The sequence below is a fragment of the Microcaecilia unicolor genome, chromosome 5, assembly GCF_901765095.1.
Source record: "Microcaecilia unicolor chromosome 5, aMicUni1.1, whole genome shotgun sequence".
NCBI classification, from domain to species: Eukaryota; Metazoa; Chordata; class Amphibia; order Gymnophiona; family Siphonopidae; genus Microcaecilia; species Microcaecilia unicolor.
In genome coordinates this window covers 258,042,510-258,062,532 of record NC_044035.1, presented here as the reverse complement: position 1 = coordinate 258,062,532, position 20,023 = coordinate 258,042,510, and the positions used below count along the sequence as shown (strand labels likewise).

The 20,023-nt window shown below is 41.4% G+C and overlaps 1 protein-coding gene across 1 annotated transcript in view; it reads left to right on the top strand.

Moving 5' to 3' along the window:
- The window catches only part of IGSF3 (immunoglobulin superfamily member 3), a 529,021-nt gene that overhangs the window by 135,461 nt on the left and 373,537 nt on the right, over positions 1-20,023 (top strand). The window contains exon 4 of the mRNA XM_030204032.1: positions 8,975-9,352. Within this exon, the coding sequence (XP_030059892.1) occupies positions 8,975-9,352 (378 nt within the window). The remainder of the gene's footprint in view (positions 1-8,974; positions 9,353-20,023) is intronic.

Here is a 20,023-nt window from a genome sequence, read left to right as displayed (position 1 = left end):
AGGATATTTGTGAAATGGAAATTTTTGGTGTTCGCTGATATGAGATTGAAGGGGGGCAGACTCAAGAAAAATGTCAGGAAGTATTTTTTCACGGAGAGAGTGGTGGATACTTGGAATGCCCTCCCACGGGAGGTGGTGGAGAGGAAAACGGTAACGGAATTCAAACATGCGTGGGGTAAACATAAATGAATCCTGTTCCGAGGGAATGGATCCTCAGAAGCTTAGCCGAGATTGGGTGGCAGAGCCGGTGGTGGGAGGCGGGGCTGGTTGGGAGGCGGGGATAGTGCTGGGTAGACTTATACGATCTGTGCCAGAGCCGGTGGTTGGGAGGCAGGGATAGTGCTGGGCAGACTTATATGGTCTGTGCCCTGAAAATGACATATACAAATCAAGGTAAGGTATAAACAAAAAGTAGCACATATGAGTTTATCTTGTTGGGCAGACTGGATGGACCGTGCAGGTCTTTTTCTGCCGTCATCTACTATGTTACTAGCCAGCTCATTTTTGAAAGTGATCGCCGGCCATCTTCCGACACAAATCGGGAGATGGCCGGCGATCTCGCAACGGCGGCCAAATTGGTATAATCGAAAGCCGCTATTTTGACACCATCTCCGCTTTCCCATCGCAGAGCCGGCGAAAGTTCAAGGGGGTGTGTTGGCAGCAACGCGAAGGCGGGGCATGGGCGGGGGTTACGAAATGGTCGGCTTTAGCCCATAATGGAAAAAAAAGGTGGCGATGAAAAGCATTTGGCCGCTTTTACTTGGTCCCTTTTTTTTCAGGTCCAAGCTTCAAAAAGTTGCCCGAACTGACCACATGACCACTGGAAGGAAGCGGAGATGACCTCCCTGTACTCCCCCAGTGGTCACTAACCCCCTCCCACCAAAAAACCCCATTTTAAACACTTTTTTTTCCAGCCTGTATGCCAGCCTCAAATGCCGTACCCACCTCCATGACAGCAGAATGTGTTCTGTCCTCCGACAGCCTTTTCCTGCTTGTGATGTGGCTCTGGGGTGAGTGTGACACCTTTTCTGTTATTTGCACTGCAGAGTCACATCAGCAATGCATTGTGGTGGGTGTAGGTATTGGTAGTTGGTAGGCTCTACTCCCCTGGTGCTTTCCCCCTGTGTGCCCTGTTTTGTTTCCTGTTGTAGTCCAAGCGGTAGTGGCCATTTTTGTAAGCCAGTTTTAGTTCCCTTTCCTGTGTTACCCACGTTAGAGAACGTAGTTCTTACCTTGAATGGTGCTGAAAGAGGGCATTGTACACCATTGTGCCAGCTCTGACCTACTGCTCATCTTAGTACCAGGGGACTCTTTGCCAGTGGGGCACAACCTCTGATCTGCAGTTAACTGAATAAACTTGGTTATTTCAAGAAAGGACTTTTCAGAGAGATTAGTCTTCAGGTGTGAACTGGTGTGCCAAAGTTATACAGCAGCAATAAGTCCTAGAGGCTGTATGCAGGTCCCTGGAGCAGTTTTAGTAGGTGCAGTACATTTGTGGGTAGTGGGTTTTTGGGGGGGGGTTGGGGGGCTTAGCTCCCAAAGTAAGGGAGCTATGCACGTGAGCTTTTCTGAAGTCCACCGCAGTGACCCCTAGGGAGCCCGGTTGGTGTCCTGGCATGTCAGGGGGGGCCAGTGCACTAAAAATGCTGGCTCCTCCCACGGCCAAATGTCTTGAATTTGGCCGGGGTTTGAGATGGCTGACATAACTTTCCATTATCGCTAAAAAATGAAGCCGGCCATCTCAAACCCCGGGCAAATCCAAGGCATTTGGCTGGCCAGAACCGTATCATCGAAACAAAAGATGGCCGGCCATCTTTTTTGAAAATACGGGTCTGGCTAGCTGTTTGCGGCGCTGCCAAAATACATCGCCGGCCATGTATTTCGCCGGCGCCATTCGATTATTTCCCTCTGTTATTTACTGATTTAATTTAGAAAATATATTCATAATATGGACTAATAATGATCTTACTGTGGGTGATTCCAATCTGTGGAAGATTTTCAATCTAGATGTTAATATCCCACGTTTGAAGATTCATCTTATACACACAATTATACATTTGTATCTATTTTTTGGATTAAAAGGAAAAGAGAATATGTATTTGTTTTTATAAAATGGACATAAAATAGCTGTTTTTTTTTTGGGGGGGGGGTGTCACTTAATGTGCCTGTATCCCTGGGACAATGTTAAAATTGCCTGTTTGGGTGCATAAAATGCTATTCTATACTCTCAAACCTCTTATAAAATTATCTCTGTAAAATCCCATCCAGAATTTTCCTTCCAGTGGAATTAATCCTTATTTAAGAACCTGCCATTTACAAGGCTGCTGTCTTCATAATATTAATAGCTTATCCCAAGGGGTATTATCTTTATTAAGAGCACATTGTAAGGCTCAGGCTGCTGTATCATGGAGTCTTCCTTCATTACTTGTAATGCTCGCTATGGGGGTATTTTACTAAGCTATGGTAGCGTTTTTTAGCTTGTGGTAGAAATCAGCTGACGGTAAACACTGAGACACCCATTATATTCCTATGGGCGTCTCGGCGTTTACCGCCAGCTGATTTCTACCGTGACCTAAAAACGCTACCGCAGCTTAGTAAAAGACCTTCCTATGTTCACTTTGGTACCCCTAGCACTTGGCGTCCAGCAGCATTCCCATTGTTGGGGTGGAGGATGGAATGGCCCAGATTTTATGTAGATTTTCTTGAGGTTTTTGGTTGTGGTTGTGTTTATTTTGAAATCACAGCTCATGTCCGCTCGTTACAGACCTTCAAGTTAAAAATAGAAGTAACTTGTAGTAGTAAGAATCCTGATGGAATGCGGAGGGAGGTTCTCAAATAAACACAGTCATCCCACTGGGATGAGAAAATATTTTGTAGTTCATCATTAGTGTCTATAAGTAAATCTGGTGTGAATTCTCTGATGGAGGCAAAGGATTCTTGAGAACCCAAAGTATACAATACTGATTCAAAGGGAGACATTGGTCAAGATTGGTGTTCCAAAAGAAGTGTCTGCAGAAGAAATGTCTTCAAAGTAAGCAGTCAGTAATAATAAGATTCCGGCACAACTTTACAGTGCACAAGTACAGTGAGCTAAATAGAGGTTTGATCCTTTTTTCTACACAGTTCTGGGATACCTTCGTTCTCTTCCCTTGGACTTTGGGTTCTCGTTCAGCCCTCACTGAGTTCTGTGACTCCCACAGGGATCATTCTTGATACCCTGTACTCAAAATACCTCACTCTCTCCTGTGCAAATCCTTTTCTCCTCTCCTATAGATTTCCTGGATTAAGCCCCTGCTGGGCTGCTTCCCCTGTTGCTCCTGTCTAAAAGTCCAATTAGCTATCTCATGGTACTCTTCTGTGTATCTACCACAGGATACTAGATACTTTCTAGCATGGAGACTTGAAGAAGACTTGAATCAGTCCAGAGGAAGGTGACAAGAATGATATGGCCTTGCACCAAAAGACATATGAGAAGAGACTGGAAGACCTGAATATGTATACCTTAGAGGAGAGGAGGAGTATGCTAGAGGAGAGGAAGAACAGGGGAGATATGATACACACATTTAAATACTTGAGTTATTAATATAGAAACGTATATATTTTCCAGAGAAGGGAAAGTAGTAAAACTAGAGGACATGAACTGATGAATGTGAGGACTGTGCCGGACAGACTTTTATGGTCTTTGTCCCGCAAATGACAAGACGGATTTGGATAGGCTGGCATGGGCTTTGACGGCATCTCTAGTAGTTGGAACATAAGGACAGAGCCAGGTGGACTTCTATGGTCTGTGTCCCAGAAACATCAAAGAAAGTCCATGATCAAGTAAATAATATCACACCCATTGTTGATTTAAATCTTGTGTTGATAATGAATATGACTGTTGGGCAGACCGTTCAGGTCTTTATCAGCCAACACTTACTGTGTATTAAAGAACTCCAGAAACAGGTGTCCAAACTGTTCCTTTCATGCCCTTCCAGGCCCAAGGGACAGGAGACTGCATGTCTTCTCCACAACCAACATTCTTGAGAGACAAGCAGCACTATTTTCCCTTTCTCTCCCAATCCCCCAGGATACAACTTGACTAGAATCTCCTAGTACATATCCTGATCAGTCCCTGGGCTGTACTGTTGTGGTCACCCCTCAGTCTACTCTGTACCCTCACCTCTAGAAAGGCACATTTACATTAGTAATGAGTTAAAAAAAAGAAAGAAAGAAAGCTGAATCTCTTCATAACCCCTATCTGTTGCTCATGTATGTATCTTTCTCTCACGTACTCCCCTCTTCAAAAGCAGCTGCATCCTCTCATTTGTTCAGTTGTGACAGTACTGAGGCTCAGTTTCATTGAGATGTAGGAAAACAGCTGACGTGGCTGAGAAAGGAGTGGTGATGGAACAACTGCACACAGAGCAAACATTATCACTGCTAAAATGCACTGAATTCCAGCATCTGAGCGAGATCTTTTTTTTAAATCAGGATCTTGTGTGTTTTGAGTTGTTAGACTTGCATGTAGTGTATTTTCAGCAAGATTCACTGAAAAGATGGCAGATACATGGAACAGCCTCCCAACAGAGGCAGTTGGAGCAGAAACAGTACCTGGATTCTACAAAGTCCAGTGAGGAAGTGAGGCTAAAGCCATAGGCCATAATATTGCAGTAAAAAGGGAAAATAAGTTGACTAGAGAGGTCTTGTGGCCTTTATACATCTTTTTCCAGGTTTCTAATACACTTTCCTAGGGGGCCATTGTTGCAAAGTGTGCAAATCTTTTGAACCCATGGATTTTGCTCCAGTTTTCAAAGTGATGGCATGGGGGTAATTTCATAAAGGGATTTTCAGGCGTGACAGTATACACACATATAGGACTGAATTCTATAAGAGGCCCTTTTACTAAAGGGTTGGTGTGTGGTACCAGGCTTGCTGTGCGCCAATCCGGAACTACTGCTGGGCTACCACAGGAGCCCGGCGGTAGTTCCCACCCCCAGCGTATGCTATTTCCGGCGCTACAAAAATATTTTCTATTTTTGAAGCACCGGTGCTTACCCAGCGATAATTGGGCAGTGCCGCATGCTGACCGGTTATCGCCAGCTCAGTGGGTGGCGGTAAGTGAAACCCCCCACCCCGAAATGGCCTCATGGCAACTGGTTCACCTACTGCATGGCCATTTCTTTTCCAGAAAAAGACAGCCTTTAACCCGCTGCAGTAAAAGGGGGCCTCCGCGTACGTCAAAAGCACGCACTGATGCTAGCATGCCCCCTTTTACCGCAGCTTAGTGAAAAGGACCCTGAAATTAATTCTGTACATGGGCACTGAAAAATTGGAGCCGACTAAAAAATGTGCTAAGCTGTTTATAGAATAGCACTAGGTGCCGGGAACCGCACCTAACTTTAGGCATAATGATTTACACCAACTAAACCCTGGTGTAAATCCTCACGCCTAAATTAGGTGTAGATTCCCCTTATTCTATAACAGTATGCATAAATGTTTCATATTTCAGCGCACCTGTAAAAAAAGTCCTTTTTAACATTTTTGCTGGGGTCTGAGACCTTGCCACCAGCCATTGACCTAATGGTAAAGACTCACGCGGTAACCGGGCGGTAATGACCTACGTGCGATGCGCATCCGAAAATAAAAAATATTTTTTGGATGCATGTATTGGACGCGCGCCAAAACTGAAATTACAGCAAGAGCCACGCGGTAGTCAGGCGGTAACTCCATTTTGCCTTAGTAAAGGGGCCCCCAAATTTCTCATACAAAGTTAAAATCAGCCAGTGTTTACAAACAATTTGTTGTATTGCCTGTGAAGCTGAAACATAAGGTAAAACACTTGTTATTTTATTTTTCTCTGTCTTGAGCTTAAATAGAACTAACTTTGATCTATGCACATTATATGCCCTTTTAAATGCTTTTGGTATCAGCTTATGCAGGTATCCCCTTTGTTTAAATCTATGCTTAATCTCTTGTACTTGCATTAGAAAATCTTCTTTATCTGAGCACAATCTACAGATATGCAAAAATTGGCCAATGGGTATGCTAGTTTTCAGAGGGATAGGATGATGATTTTTATAGTGGAGGAAAGTGTTCCTTCCAGTCTCTTTATGATATGCTTTAGACATAAATCCATCTGCAATATGCTGTGTATGAATATCCAAAAATTAAATTTCATGATTTCCCAATATGTGAACTAAATTTAATGTTTTCATCACATTGATTGATGTAATATAAAAATTCTTGCAACAACTCTCTACCCTCACTCCAATTAATAGTACATCATCTATATATCGTTTCTAGGTTATAATAAATGAAGGAACTCTGCTGATATATATATATATAGTTTCTTCATATAAAGCCATATACAGACATACAATTGTGGCGGCCACTGTGGTCCCCATAGCCACTCCTTGTGTCTGTAAGTAATACTGCTGACCAAAGCAAAAGTAATATTTTGATATCATTAAGGGGTCCTTTTACGATGCTGCAGTAAAAGAGAGGAGGCCTGCGCTGGCGTCAGCACATGTTTTTGACATGCGCCAAGGCCCCCTTTTACCGCAGCAGGTAAAAGGCATGTTGTCCTTTCTTAAGAAATGGTCGTGTGGCCATTTTGAAGGGAGCACTTACCACCACCCATTGAGGTAGTGGTAAGGGCTCCCTCGCTATCCTGGCAGCTTGTGGCACAATATTTTTGCAGCACCGGAAATAGCGCGCATTGGGGGGGAGGGAACTACTGCCGGGGTGCTGCTGTATCCTGGCGGTACTTCCCTTTCAGTGAGCAGTAAGCCCGCATTGGGCTTACCACTGCTTCATAAAAGGTACCCTGACTGAGCTGTTTGTTTCCAAAATTCAGTTAAGTGGGTAGGAAGATCCATTCAGCTCAGATGTTGCAGTATCATCAATAATGCTACTTGTTGAGGAATATGAGTGTACAATGCATTCACATCTAACGTAATTAAAATTACTTTGTGATCTTCCAAAATTTGAATTTGGTCAAGCATTTGTAATAAATGGGATGAATCCCTCACATAAGATATAATTTTATACACTTCTGACCATAAATGAAAGTCCAGATACCAAGATAATGGTTCTAGTAATGAGCCTCTGCCATTTACAATAGGGCGGCCTGGAGGTCTTTGAATATCTTTATGTATTTTAGGGACAAAATATATCTTTGTAATACACGGGAATTGCCTGTAAAGATATTTATACTCTTTACTCTTTATTGTACCAGCTTGATTAGCCCTAGTTAAAAAACTCTTTACCATTTCTTGATAATTCTGAGTTGGATCTCCCTCCAGTTCCTGATAAAACAGTGTATTACTTAATTGCCGAACAGCTTCATCAATATATTGCGATTTATTTTGGATCATCACGCCACCTCCCTTGTCCACCCGAGATATTGATTCATCTGCTTGTTATTCGCTTAAAGCTCTTATTTGTTCTTTATGCAAACTACCACTACGCAAAAGTGCCTCTTTGCTCCATATCTTTTACATCTTGTAATACCCATTGTTGAAAAGTAGCCACTACCACATCTACAGGTCCCTTTGAGGCATATTTTCAAAGCACTTTGGGAGGCTAAGTTCCATAGGTTTCTATGGAACTTTGGGAGGCTAAGTGCTTTGAAAATGAGCCTGTTTGGGACCCAGGTAGAAGGCAAATAGCATTCCTTTGAAAAAAACTGAAAGATTACGTCTTTAACATTATCTTCCTGATTATCGTTCCCAAAATATACTTTTAATCTCAATTTTCTAAAAAAAATGTGTATAAATATTAACGCATTGTAAATGGGTCATAATATTGAGTTGACACATTTTGTTGATCTTTAGTCAGTTTTTTAGAAAAAATATTAAATAGAACTACTTCTATTTCTACTTGAGTTTTCTCACCTGTCTCTTCTCTAAAAACGTTTGTGAAGAAGAAGAAACAGACTTAATAGTATCCTGATTCATTTTTTTTATAACCACTCTCTTCCTCAGAAGAGGAATTAATAGAATTTACCCTTTTGGCCTTTTTATTTCTCCTAGAGTTTTGATTGCGGTCCATTCATGGAAAACATAACCATGTATATAGTCTTGTTCATCCCGTTTAAAGTTAGCAATTTTCTGTCCCCTTATTTCAAATTTATATTTTTCCATAGTTTGTAAATACTCTGTATACTGTTGATCAAATGAGCCCTCTGGTCCTTTTTGTTTAATTATTTGTATTTTCTGAACTAATTCCTCCTGAGTGATTGTAATGATTTTATTAAGTTTATCAATAGTTAACATCAAATCCAGTGAACACTGAGATATTAACTCATTCCACTGTTTCACGTATTCTACATCATCTAGAAATCTTGGCTCTTTATATAATCTAAAGCCCCTTGGAATACATTTAACGTGACAATACTCAACCAGTGTTCTTGAGTGATACTCTGTTCTAATTAAATACTTATGCACCTTTTGAACATCAGCCCATTCTAACTGTGGACCCTCAACGTTACAGTCAAACAATCTATTACCTCCTAACAACTACTGTGTAATTTGTTCCCTTGCCAAACCAGTCTTGGAATTCCATCCCGATGCAGTCATTGGTCTCAGCTCTGTCAAATACACCATATTATTCTGAGAATCCTTATTTTAATCTGGTTACAGCTCAGAATCAGTGCTTTGTTATAGAATTGCTCTCTAGGCGTGCACTGTTATTTTGAAGATTTTCTAAGGAAAAATTGTCCACAGAGATCTGCAGCTCCTTTTTCTGTGGGTAAAGTTTTCAGATAAAAATGCACATAGTATTATGTTGTTGAAGTCCTTACCCAAACACCACCCCAAGAGAATGTGCATTATAGAAATACCTTACTTTTATTCTCAGGGAGGGTGAGTCCATTTGCATCTCCAACAGATATGATGCATCTTTTGTGAAACTCAGATGAAGGGCAGGTATTAAACTTGATGGTGTTCAGCATTGCAGCACTGACATGGTGTTTTTTTTTTCTCTCTTGTAGGTATAGCCTCAGCTCAGCGTCTAGTCACTGTGCAGAATGGTCTACTCTACCGAACCGAAGGGTCCCACATTACCATCTGGTGTAAGGTCAGCGGCTACCAGGGGCCCTCGGAACAGAACTTCCGATGGTCCATCTACCTGCCTTCTGCACCAAAGAGAGAAGTCCAGATCATTAGCACTGGGGAATCCAACTTCGCTTATGCCGTCTACAGCCAACGGGTCCAGAGCGGTGAGATCTACGTGGAAAGAATCAAAGGCGATTATGTGCTCCTTCACATCACAAACCTGCAGGACCGAGACACAGGGGAGTATGAGTGTCACACCCCTAATACAGATGAGAGATACTTTGGAAGCTACAGTGCCAAAATGAACCTGACAGGTAAGGAGTATTTTATGGTCACTTTTGACAAAGTGCTTGACTAGAAGGAGCTGGGTGTGTAGGCAACAACCCTCGCAAAGTGCTTGCTGGAGACATTAAGATGTATTAGATGTTCTCCTTACACGTGCATCCCAGTCCTTTTTAGTGTAAACCTGGTCATCTCTTGGCTTTAAGAAAAAGTATTTTAAAAACAAACCTCCTCTTTTTATATTGCTTGAAATGCTGTGGTTCCTAGGTTCAAATATGTCTTTCTCGTATAGGCAGGGATCTCAATCCAGTCCTTGGGATACACCAAAACAGGTTTTCAGGCTACCCATAATCAATATGCATAAGACAGATTTGCATACAATGGAGGCAGTGCATTTAAATTTATTTCATGCATATTCATTGTGGATATCTTAAAAACAGACTGGCTTGGTGTGTCCGAAAGACCTGCTGTAGGGGAAACATATGTGAATAGCACAAATTATACAGGTGCAGCCCCAAATTGGAGAGAAGCATTGTTAAAGCTGCTTTACTATTGACTAGTCTATTAGGAAAATCAAAGAATTTTAGTACCAGTCAGCATTTTTTGCCTGATTCACCGTCCTTGTTCTGTTTTCTAATGTGACACTCGCATTAAAATAAATGCAAAATGCTAAATTTGCATCTCTGTTAAAGCAAAAAGCAATGCATTGTCTCACACAGGGATGTTTCGACACACTCTGAGTTGAATTTTGTATTATCTTTGCTAGGCCTCTGCCTGAGGGTCAGTTATAATAGTTCCCTGGGAGAAGCAGGGCAGACCAGCTTTTATTAGTATTTAAATTGCCTTTCTGAACTTCATTAGGATCTAAAAGTACATTCAGTAACTTTCAGTATTACAGACAATAAACAAACAAAGAAAAGAAAGATGATACCTTTTTTATTGAACTAACAATATATTTTTTCATCAGTTTCCAAATATAACCCTTCTTCAGATCAGAAATTCAGAAATGATGACATATAGCAGAATATTTATGTGAAACATAAAAGCATTGCAATGAGAGTCTCATGAAGAAAGGTAGGATTTGGGGGAAGGGGGTGAGAAACAGGGAGAGATAAAAGCAGTATAATTTTATGGTTTATAATGTGATAAGAAACCCAGATCTTTAATTCCTGTCGAGTGGGTGTCAAAATATTTTAACATTTTAACAGACAGAAAGACGCCCCTTGCTGGCTGAACATGGAATTTTTTTCTTGTGTCTAAGGAAGACCTTCCTATAACTCCTCGAGGTTGGGCAGGGAGACATACAGGCGTGTCTGTGGCCCCTACTGTTAGAAACCACGGAGCTTTAATCAGTAAATAAGAAAATGCTGCATTCATGGCTATAATGGAGACTCTAGAGGGGATATTGTAGGTGCCAAAGCACCTAGTTACAGCACTAATCACAGAGTCTGTAATGACAAGATTCCATTATTACTAGTATGAATTGGCATCTACGTGCCTACATTTATGCATGCCAAGCTATGCCATGTCAATAGTAGGCGTAAATGCACGTGCTTAAATGTGGCACTAGCATGTTACTTAAAGTAAATTGTATGTATAACCGAGAGCCCCACCTGTGCCCACCCATACTCTGTTCACATGTGCATCTCCTTACATTCATGTGCTAAATAAATTGTACACCTAAATTATAGAATAGTGCATTATAGATCTGCACCAAAATCCAGGCATATTCTATAACAATGTGCGTAACTTAATTGGCTTAACAAGCTAATCAGCATTGTAACAGCACTTAACAAGCAATAAGGAGAATTTTACATGCACAACTCCCTAAGCGTATTTTGTAATGAACTGCGCCTAAATTCTAATGTGTTCAGTTCAAAATGGACGTGGCTATGGGCGAGGAAATGGGTGTTTCATAGACGTTCCTAAATTTACGCACGTAGTTATAAAATATGGCCCAGTATGCGTAAATCTACACACAGGATCTATGCCACATTTTCATTGGTGTAAATGCAGGTATGTAGTTTTAGGCGCTGGGATAGCAACTAAGCGTATTCTATATACCACGCCTAAATCTAGGCGCAGCTTATAGAATACACTTAGGCGGAAATGTTTACCGCGTGGAATTTTTAGGCGCCTTATGTAGAATCTGGCCCTCATTGAATAATTTTAGTGTGCAAATGGTGCTTACATTTAGATGTTCGTTATAGATGATGGGGGTGTGAGTAGAGGTCCTCTGTTAAAATTATGAGAAGAAAAATGAACCATTTTAAAAGGTCCTCGGAACTTTTTGACTGAAGACAGGAACTGAAACATGGTCATTGTACCCATGTGCCAAGGTTTTAATTCCCAGTGAAATTATCTTTAGGGCCAAGTCAGTTCTTTAGCGCAAATGGTCACAGTAATTTTCCCAAAGCCTTAAAACATAATTCATTCCTCCTTTTCATCTTGCCTAAAGTCTATATCACTTCTTAGAGATTCTCAGTCTTTTTGCTGAATCCTTTGAAAAGGTCTAGTTAATAAATAGGTTTTAACACAAGATGAAACAAGGAAGCAGGAAATCCAGGAGAATAGAAACACTATCCCAAAATGCAAGTCATGGATTATCTTAATGTACAAGAGGCCTATCATTTTACAGAAGGGATACACATTCATACAGGTGAGCACTTTGGACTCAAGTGTATAAATGCTGCCAATTAAAATTTCGCTTTGGCACCAGAATCCGTGCCCAATTTTAGACATGAGGATTTCCACCAAGTAAAACCTCATGCAAAATACATGCGGATCTCCCTTATTCTTTAAAATTGTGCATAAATTCCAGGAACGCCCCCAATCTGTCCAGTCCGCTTCCCTTTTTTGGTTCCTTGTAATTAGTGGCAATTGATTATTAGCGCCCAAATATTGGCACTAATTGGCTTGTTAAATTGCATGCGGAAATAGGGTGTGAGCCCAAATTTCTGCGTGCAGTTTTTAGCGCCTGTTTGTTACATTGGAAATTGTAACTAAGATCCCTTACTACTTTACATAATGATTGCTGTACAACAGGGCTGTCATGTACTGGCTTTTAATTCTCAATACAACAAGGTCTGTCATATGCAGTCACTGTGCTCAAATTATCAGCAACGCAGCATGATCTTCACAAATATCCTGCATTTTTTCTACAATGTAGCCACCATATGAACAGTTTTAGACTTAAACGAACCTTCAGGTCAGATAGTATTTGACACTCTGGTAGTGCAACCTCCCCTCAGCCCCCACGGAGTTGCTCAAGAAGAGAAGAAGAGTGGGGGATAAAACCGCGGTTTCCAGAGAATGGAACACAACCAATCTTGAGTAAAACCGACTCAACACAACATTGTGTTTCGGCCAAGAGGGCCTACATCAGGAGTCTAAAAGATATATATAATGAATTAAAACTTGTATTACATCCTATATAATAATTCTCACCTCCAACATTCTGAGGCTGCCTGGAACCGTGGATCATGTTGGAGTAGATAATAGTGATGTCACACAACCCACACCAGATTGGCCAGTAGAAGGGAGAGGGGTGGAGCCACGATACAGGGAACAGCGAATCAGCACAACACAGGGAATGCACAGCAGCAGGAACAGAAGCCTCTCTCACACAGTCACTCTCACATACACTCTCTCAAACATACACACTCAGAGGAAAACCTTGCTAGCCCGTTTCCTTTCAAACAGAAACGGGCCTTTTTTACTAGTATAAACATAATACAGAAGGTAAAGCAATATACATTTAGAGTTATGTAAAATAAAAAAACAAGAATAACAACAAGTGTATGAAATGTGAAAGATAGGTTTCTCCTAAATGTGCACACATATGTTACAGTTCAGACTTCAAAAACATTTTGCAACTCAAGTATATTAGTAGCATGTACTAAAATTGTACATTTGAATTTAAACCAAAATTGTTTATGGTGCTGTGGAATCAATATAAGTATATTAGTAGCATGTACTAGAATATACAGTTGAATATGAAACAAAGTTGTTTATGATGGTGTGGAATCAATATGAAGTAAACAATGAATTAACCGCACTGATGTAAATAACACACAAAAAAATATAGAAGAGGTTTGTAAAACATTTACCAACCTGTGTGCAAGTGTCGAAAAGTAAAGTCTTGAGAACCACAGAGAAAACCAAAATTGTCTAAAAAAAGGAAAAAATGGGAAAGAACACATATAAACAAGGGAAGTGCTACAGAAAAAAGAAAGAAAGTACCATTGAAGTTGAAGGGCTGTTCTCTCTTTCCTTCTACCTGCCCCTCTCAGGCCCTCCGGCTTTGCCTTTAGAGCTGAAAGCATGCTACTAATTTCAGCTGCCAAAAGCCTCTCTCTGTAGCGTCCTGCCCCCTCTGAAAGAACTTCCTGTTTTTAGACAGGACACTACAGAGAGAGGCTACCAGCGACTGAAAGGAGCAGCATGCCTTCAGCACTGCAGTGTTAATGGCAAAGTCGGAGGGGGCCCGAGAGTGGCAGGTAGAAGGAAAGAGAGAGTTCAGATTGGGGGGAGGGAGGGTTCAGGAGTGCAGAAAGATTTGGGGGGGGGGACAGGAGAAAGAGAGAATGAATGGGGACTACGGGGAAGGATTGAGGGTTCAGGAGAGCAGAAAGATTTGAGATAGAGAGAGAATGGGGATGGGGGAGTTCAGGAGTACAGAAAGATTTGGGGGGGGGAAGAAAATGGGGAGGGTTCAGGATTGCAGAAATATTTGGGAGAAAGGGGGAGAGAAGAGAATGTGGGCCATCGGGGGAAGGAAGGTGGAGGGTTCAGGAGTGCAGAAAGATTTGGGAGAGAGAGAGAGAGAATGGGGTCCGTTGGGGTGGGGGGGGGGAGGGTTGAGTGTTGACTGTTCAGAAGCACAGGAAGATTTGCTGGGAGAAAGAGCAGAGAGAGAGAGAGAGAGAGAGATGTGCCTGAGATACTGGAAATAGAGTATGGAAAAAAAGGGAATTGGGGAGGGGAGAAATGGTGATCATATAGGGGAGGGGAGGGAGGAGGCGGTGCCAATGGAGGGGAAGAGAAGGGGAGAGAAGAAACGGTGCCCATGGAGGGGAAGAGAAGAGATGGAAACTAGACAGATTTGAAAAGGAGGAAGAAAAATGGATGAAAGTTGAATGTGAAAGATGCATATAGGGCAAGATGAGAGAGGAGAAGAAAAGAAAAAGAAATAGTGAATAGACAGGAGGTCTTGGAAGTGAAGTGGAGTTCAGAGCACAGGGAAGCGGAACCAGAGTCAGGGAACGAGATGATTGGAAAGATAAAATCACCAGACAACAAGGGTAAGATAAATTATTTTTATTTTTAGTTTAGTAATTCAAATATGTTAGTTTTGAGAATTTACATCTGCTATCTATATATTGCACTGTACAGGAGTAAATGTGAGGGGGATGCTTTATGCAATTAACCGTGCAAGTAAAAATTTTAATTTCAATTTAAAATTTTTTTTTTTAGCAATATGCAGTCTTATGTAAATACATGTACAAATTTCCACAAATGGGTTCTCCATGGTCCTGACTACAAAGGAAAAGCCATAGACTCATCATTATAATTTATATGAACATTTATTTCAGTAACATACTGAGTAACATAGTAGATGACGGCAGAAAAAAGACCTGCACGGTCCATCCAGTCTACCCAACAAGATAATTTCACATGTGCTTTTTGTGTATACCTTACCTTGATTTGTATCTGCCATTGTCAGGGCACAGACCGTATAAGTCTACCCAGCACTAGCCCCGCCTCCCAACCACTAGCCCCGCCTCCCACCACTGGCTCTGCCTCCCAATCTTGGCTAAGCTTCTGGGGATCCCTTTCTTCCGAGCAGGATGGTAGAACTTTTTTCTTCCCAATTACTCCTGTAATAAGAAAAAAGATTTTTATAACGAAATTTTTGTGATGCTTTGAAATTTTGCAACAGTATACAGTCATGTCATGACACCGAGCTTTGACTTGAAACTTGATCGTGTCTGCTTTTTGTGAATTTTATGTACTGTACCTTGTTTTCAAGGCACATTGATTCCAGATAACTAAAGACTGTTTTAAATATGCATGTATACAAAAACTGGGATACTCATAACAAGAATGAACAGTAAATGACTGCTGTGTTCAGCACCATGTGAGCATGACTTCATGCCCTTTATATGATGATCCCACCATTTAAAAAGAAGACGAAACAATTAATATGAATTATCCTTATCAGTCTGATTAATACAAGTTTATTTTTTTTAATTATTATATGACTGGAGTGTTTTAGAAGGTTTTGTGATATTTAAGCCTTCACTTCCTTTAAGATAAGATATGCACACCTTTATAAAATAAGCATGAAATAGATGCCTTTTTGGAGTTTGACATAGGTGACCTTTTATAAAATCACCCCTAGTGTTACTCAAGTGCTGAGTCTTGGTACCTCCTAGAGCCCCTGTGGGTTAGGACAGTGTTTCCCAAGTTAATCCTGGAGTACTTTCTTGCTGGCCTCCCACTTAGTCACCTCTCCCCTCTCCAGTCGGTTCAAATCTCTGCTGCCCGTCTCATCTTCCGCCAGGGTCGCTTTACTCATACTACCCCTCTCCTCAAGACCCTTCACTGGCTCCCTATCCGTTTTCGCATCCTGTTCAAACTTCTCCTACTAACCTATAAATGTATTCACTCTGCTGCTCCCCAGTATCTCTCCACACTCGTCCTTCCCTACACCCCTTCCCGTGCACTCCGCTCCATGGATAAATCCTTCTTATCTGTTCCCTTCTCCACTACTGCCAACTCCAGACTTCGCGCCTTCTGTCTCGCTGCACCCTACGCCTGGAATAAACTTCCTGAGCCCCTAGGTCTTGCCCCATCCTTGGCCACCTTTAAATCTAGACTGAAAGCCCACCTCTTTACCATTGCTTTTGACTCGTAGCCACTCGCCTCCACCTACCCTCCTCTCTTCCTTCCCGTTCACATTAATTGATTTGATTTGCTTACTTTATTTATTTTTTGTCTATTAGATTGTAAGCTCTTTGAGCAGGGACTGTCTTTCTTCTATGTTTGTGCAGCGCTGCGTATGCCTTGTAGCGCTATAGAAATGCTAAATAGTAGTAGTAGTAGTACTCCTTTTCCAGTCAAGTTTTCAGGATATTCACAATGAATATGCTTGCAATTGATTTACATACACTGTCTCCATTATATGCAAATCTCTTTCATGCATATTCATTGCGGATATCCTAAATAACATGACTGGCAAGGGGGTGCTCCAGGACCAACTTGGGAAACACTGAGGGGCCCTTTTACAAAGCGACAGTAAGGGCTTACCACACGCTGATCTGGAACTTCCGCAGGCCCAACGCGGCCTGCAGCGTTAGTTCTGCCTCGACCATGCGCCATTTCAAGAGTGCTGTAAAAAAAGTTACATTTTATAGTGCGACGCTAACCCGGTGGTAATCGAGCATCGCCGCACACTTCCTGGTTCTGTTGGTTTACTGCGGGAGCCTTTACCACCACCTCTGTGGGTGGCAGTAAATGCTCCACCCTCATGGCCACATGTTAAGAGTAATCTTACTGCATGGCCGTTTTTTTAGGGGCTTTTTACCCACAGTGGTAAAAAGGGCCCTGGTGCGCAGGAAAAATGGCCCCCGCTGTTACCGCAGGGCCCTTTTTCCCGCAGCTTGGTAAAAGGACCCCTGAGTTACAATTTTCCATCCAAAACTGAGGCAGTTTACCAACCAGCCCTATTCATGTTTTTTTTTTTCCAACAAACGATAGGCAAGAACTTTCCACTTGAAAAGGCGAGTAAAAGCTCCCCGACTGAGTTACTGTTTTCATTTACTCCAGAGTGGAACCTAACTTCTCCCTCTTCTTTCATCCTGCAATGAATTTTTAATACCATCATTAGTCTGAACTTTTTTTTTTTTAATTCCAACAAGAGAGAGACACATGGGACCTGGACATCATGTCCTTAATCATTTTTTCAGTTTCCTGTTGCGTTGTGGGGTGAGCGTGAGTTGCTGGCAGGAGGGAAAATGGTGGTGAATGGAGAAGATGATGGTGATGGGAAGGAATTGCAATTTATTGTGTAATTCATTGCTACATTTCGTGTTAACTGCATACTGAATAGCATCTTTTTTTATGTACTCGATAAAACCTGTACACTCCTCTGTAATGCAGGAATATTAGAAGGGATGTGTCTGTCACAGGTCAAGCCTGAAGTGCACTTTCTTTTGAGAATGGTGGATAGCTCATATGCTCTGGCTTTTAAGTTGCTCTGCTGGTTTCTGTAGCAATACTGGAGTGGTTGCACCAATTAGAATAGCCACTGCTTATTAAGGGGCCCTTTTACCAAACTGTGGTAAAAAAAAGAAAAAAAAAGTGGCCTTCACATGTGCTTACATAGGTCATTCCTGCACGCTAAGGACATTTTTACTGCATGGATAAAATGGCCGAGTTTTCTGTTTTTGAATTAATGGCCACTTGCTAATTTCCTATTAGCAAGTGAGCAATTACCGACACCTATTTTGTAGACGGTAAGGGCTCACGTGCTAGCCATGCACTAATCAGTTAGCATTTTTGCAATTTATTTTATTTATTAGAATTTATTTACCGCCTTTTTGAAGGAATTCACTCAAGGCAGTGTACAGGAAGAATAGATCAAACATGAGCAATAGGCAATTACAGCAGTAAAAATATTCAAATAACAATACAAAGTATGGCATAGTATACTACTCACCATGTCAACACACTGCGTAATAGAACATTTTTATTGACAGTGAAGAGTATAGACAAAGAGTATAGGTAAGAGAGTAAGAAGAGTTAGAAAGTAAGGTGACTAATTTAAAGAAAGCTGTACATGAGGTCAGAAAGATGGTTAAATATTATCTCAGCTAGGGTAGGAGTGGATAATGTAATGGTAATGTAGCAGTGCTATCCAATTTAGCACTGTACACACTTACTCTCTGTCCCCCTCTCTGCTCCCAGTGCTAAAAAATAAATTCTATTTTTTTGTAACATGTAGGGAGTGCACACAAATGTCAAAATTACTGCGAGAGTCCTGAGCGTGCCCTGCTTGCATGCTATTCTGCCCTGCAGTGGCAGAAGGAAGTTAGTCCACTTATGCTCAAAAATAAGTTAAGTGCCTATCTGTAATCTAGGAAGAATGGATATTAATGTATTTGATATACTGTCCCATTATAATGCATATTAGACTTTTGCAAGATACCCAGTATTTCAGAGGCAAAATTTCATTCAGCGATATCAAGAAACATATGTGTTCTATTTTCCTACAAATCAGCCATAATGGACTTACCATACTTCCTTTGCCGTTGCATGCCAGTTCTGGTGTCACAATGAGCTTGAAAGTGATGTTGTGAGCCCAACTTAGCAAAATATTATGTTTATCACATCAGCTGACCTGTTCTTGATTCTATTGCTTTCTCTTATAGTCTTATTTCTGGTTGTTGGTTTTTTTTTTTTTTTGTATTCTTTGCTATTTCCTTGCATTTATTTTGGTATTAAAAGCGTACGCCCATTCTTTAAGACATTCCTAGAGTACTGTCTTCAGTAATTTTTGTTATTGGATAGACTTCATGTGTGTCTTTAAGGATTTCATGTGTTTGTGTCCTGTCCTGCCTACCTGGCTTTCCCCTGTGGATTGGGGTTGGGAGTAAAGAGTGACATGGGGATGGGGATCCACCGTAACCATGGGAATGGGGGGAGAGAAAACTAACAACTTATAGCAGCAGCTTCAGAGAGCATTTTCCATCTCACAGATAGGCTGCAGAGAATACCTTCTCCTGCTTTAGACTTAGCCTGGCCTCAGAATGACATCCTATAGTATATCTCCTATCACCTTCTCCCACTACTCCAACCAGAGTTACACCTAATCACACTGACCACCCTTCAACATCTTCTGTCCTTCTGTGACTGTTCTCTTGTGCTTGACTGCTTAAATATTTTAAATTTAAATGCTTTACTTTTTGTCTATTAGATTGTAAGCTCTTTGAGCAGGGACTGTCTTTCTTCTGTGTTTGTACAGCGCTGCGTACACTTTGTAGCGCTCTAGAAATGTTAAATAGTAGTAGAATGGGGGCGGGGACAGGGACGGGATCAAAGCCCATGTGGACGGAGCGGGGATGGGGACAGAGCCCACAAGGACGGGAACAAACTTTGTCCCTATGTCATTTTCTACTTTGAAGCCTGTTAAGGAACTGGACTGTTATTTATGTTTGAATGATGCAGACAATATTTTGATGTTTTGGAAAAACAAGCAAACATGCTGGCCACAACGAGCAAAATTTGCATGGGGGATGCTGTACATTCTGCTACCAGCACATCTTCTATTGAAGGAAAGATTGTGGAAGACAAGAGAGCTAGACAGTGCTTCATATGGTGTATCTCTCCCCTCTAGGGCATACAGAACGGGTTGTATTTTATACCCCTGGACATTTTAACAGGGTAGATTAGGATTCCTTGGGGTAGTAGAAATCAGCTATTGTTGGGGTTGGATGGGTAGAGGGTGGTGGTGAGGAGAGTTATTATAGATACTCACTGTTATTATTGTTTTCTATTTGTAATTTATACACAACAGTTGCACAACATATTGTTCCTTTAATAAAAAGATTTAAATAAAAAATCTTAATTGTTCGAGGCTTCTGCAGAGGGGACAGAGCCCATGGGGATGGAACGAGGATGGGGACAGAAGAACTTTCGGG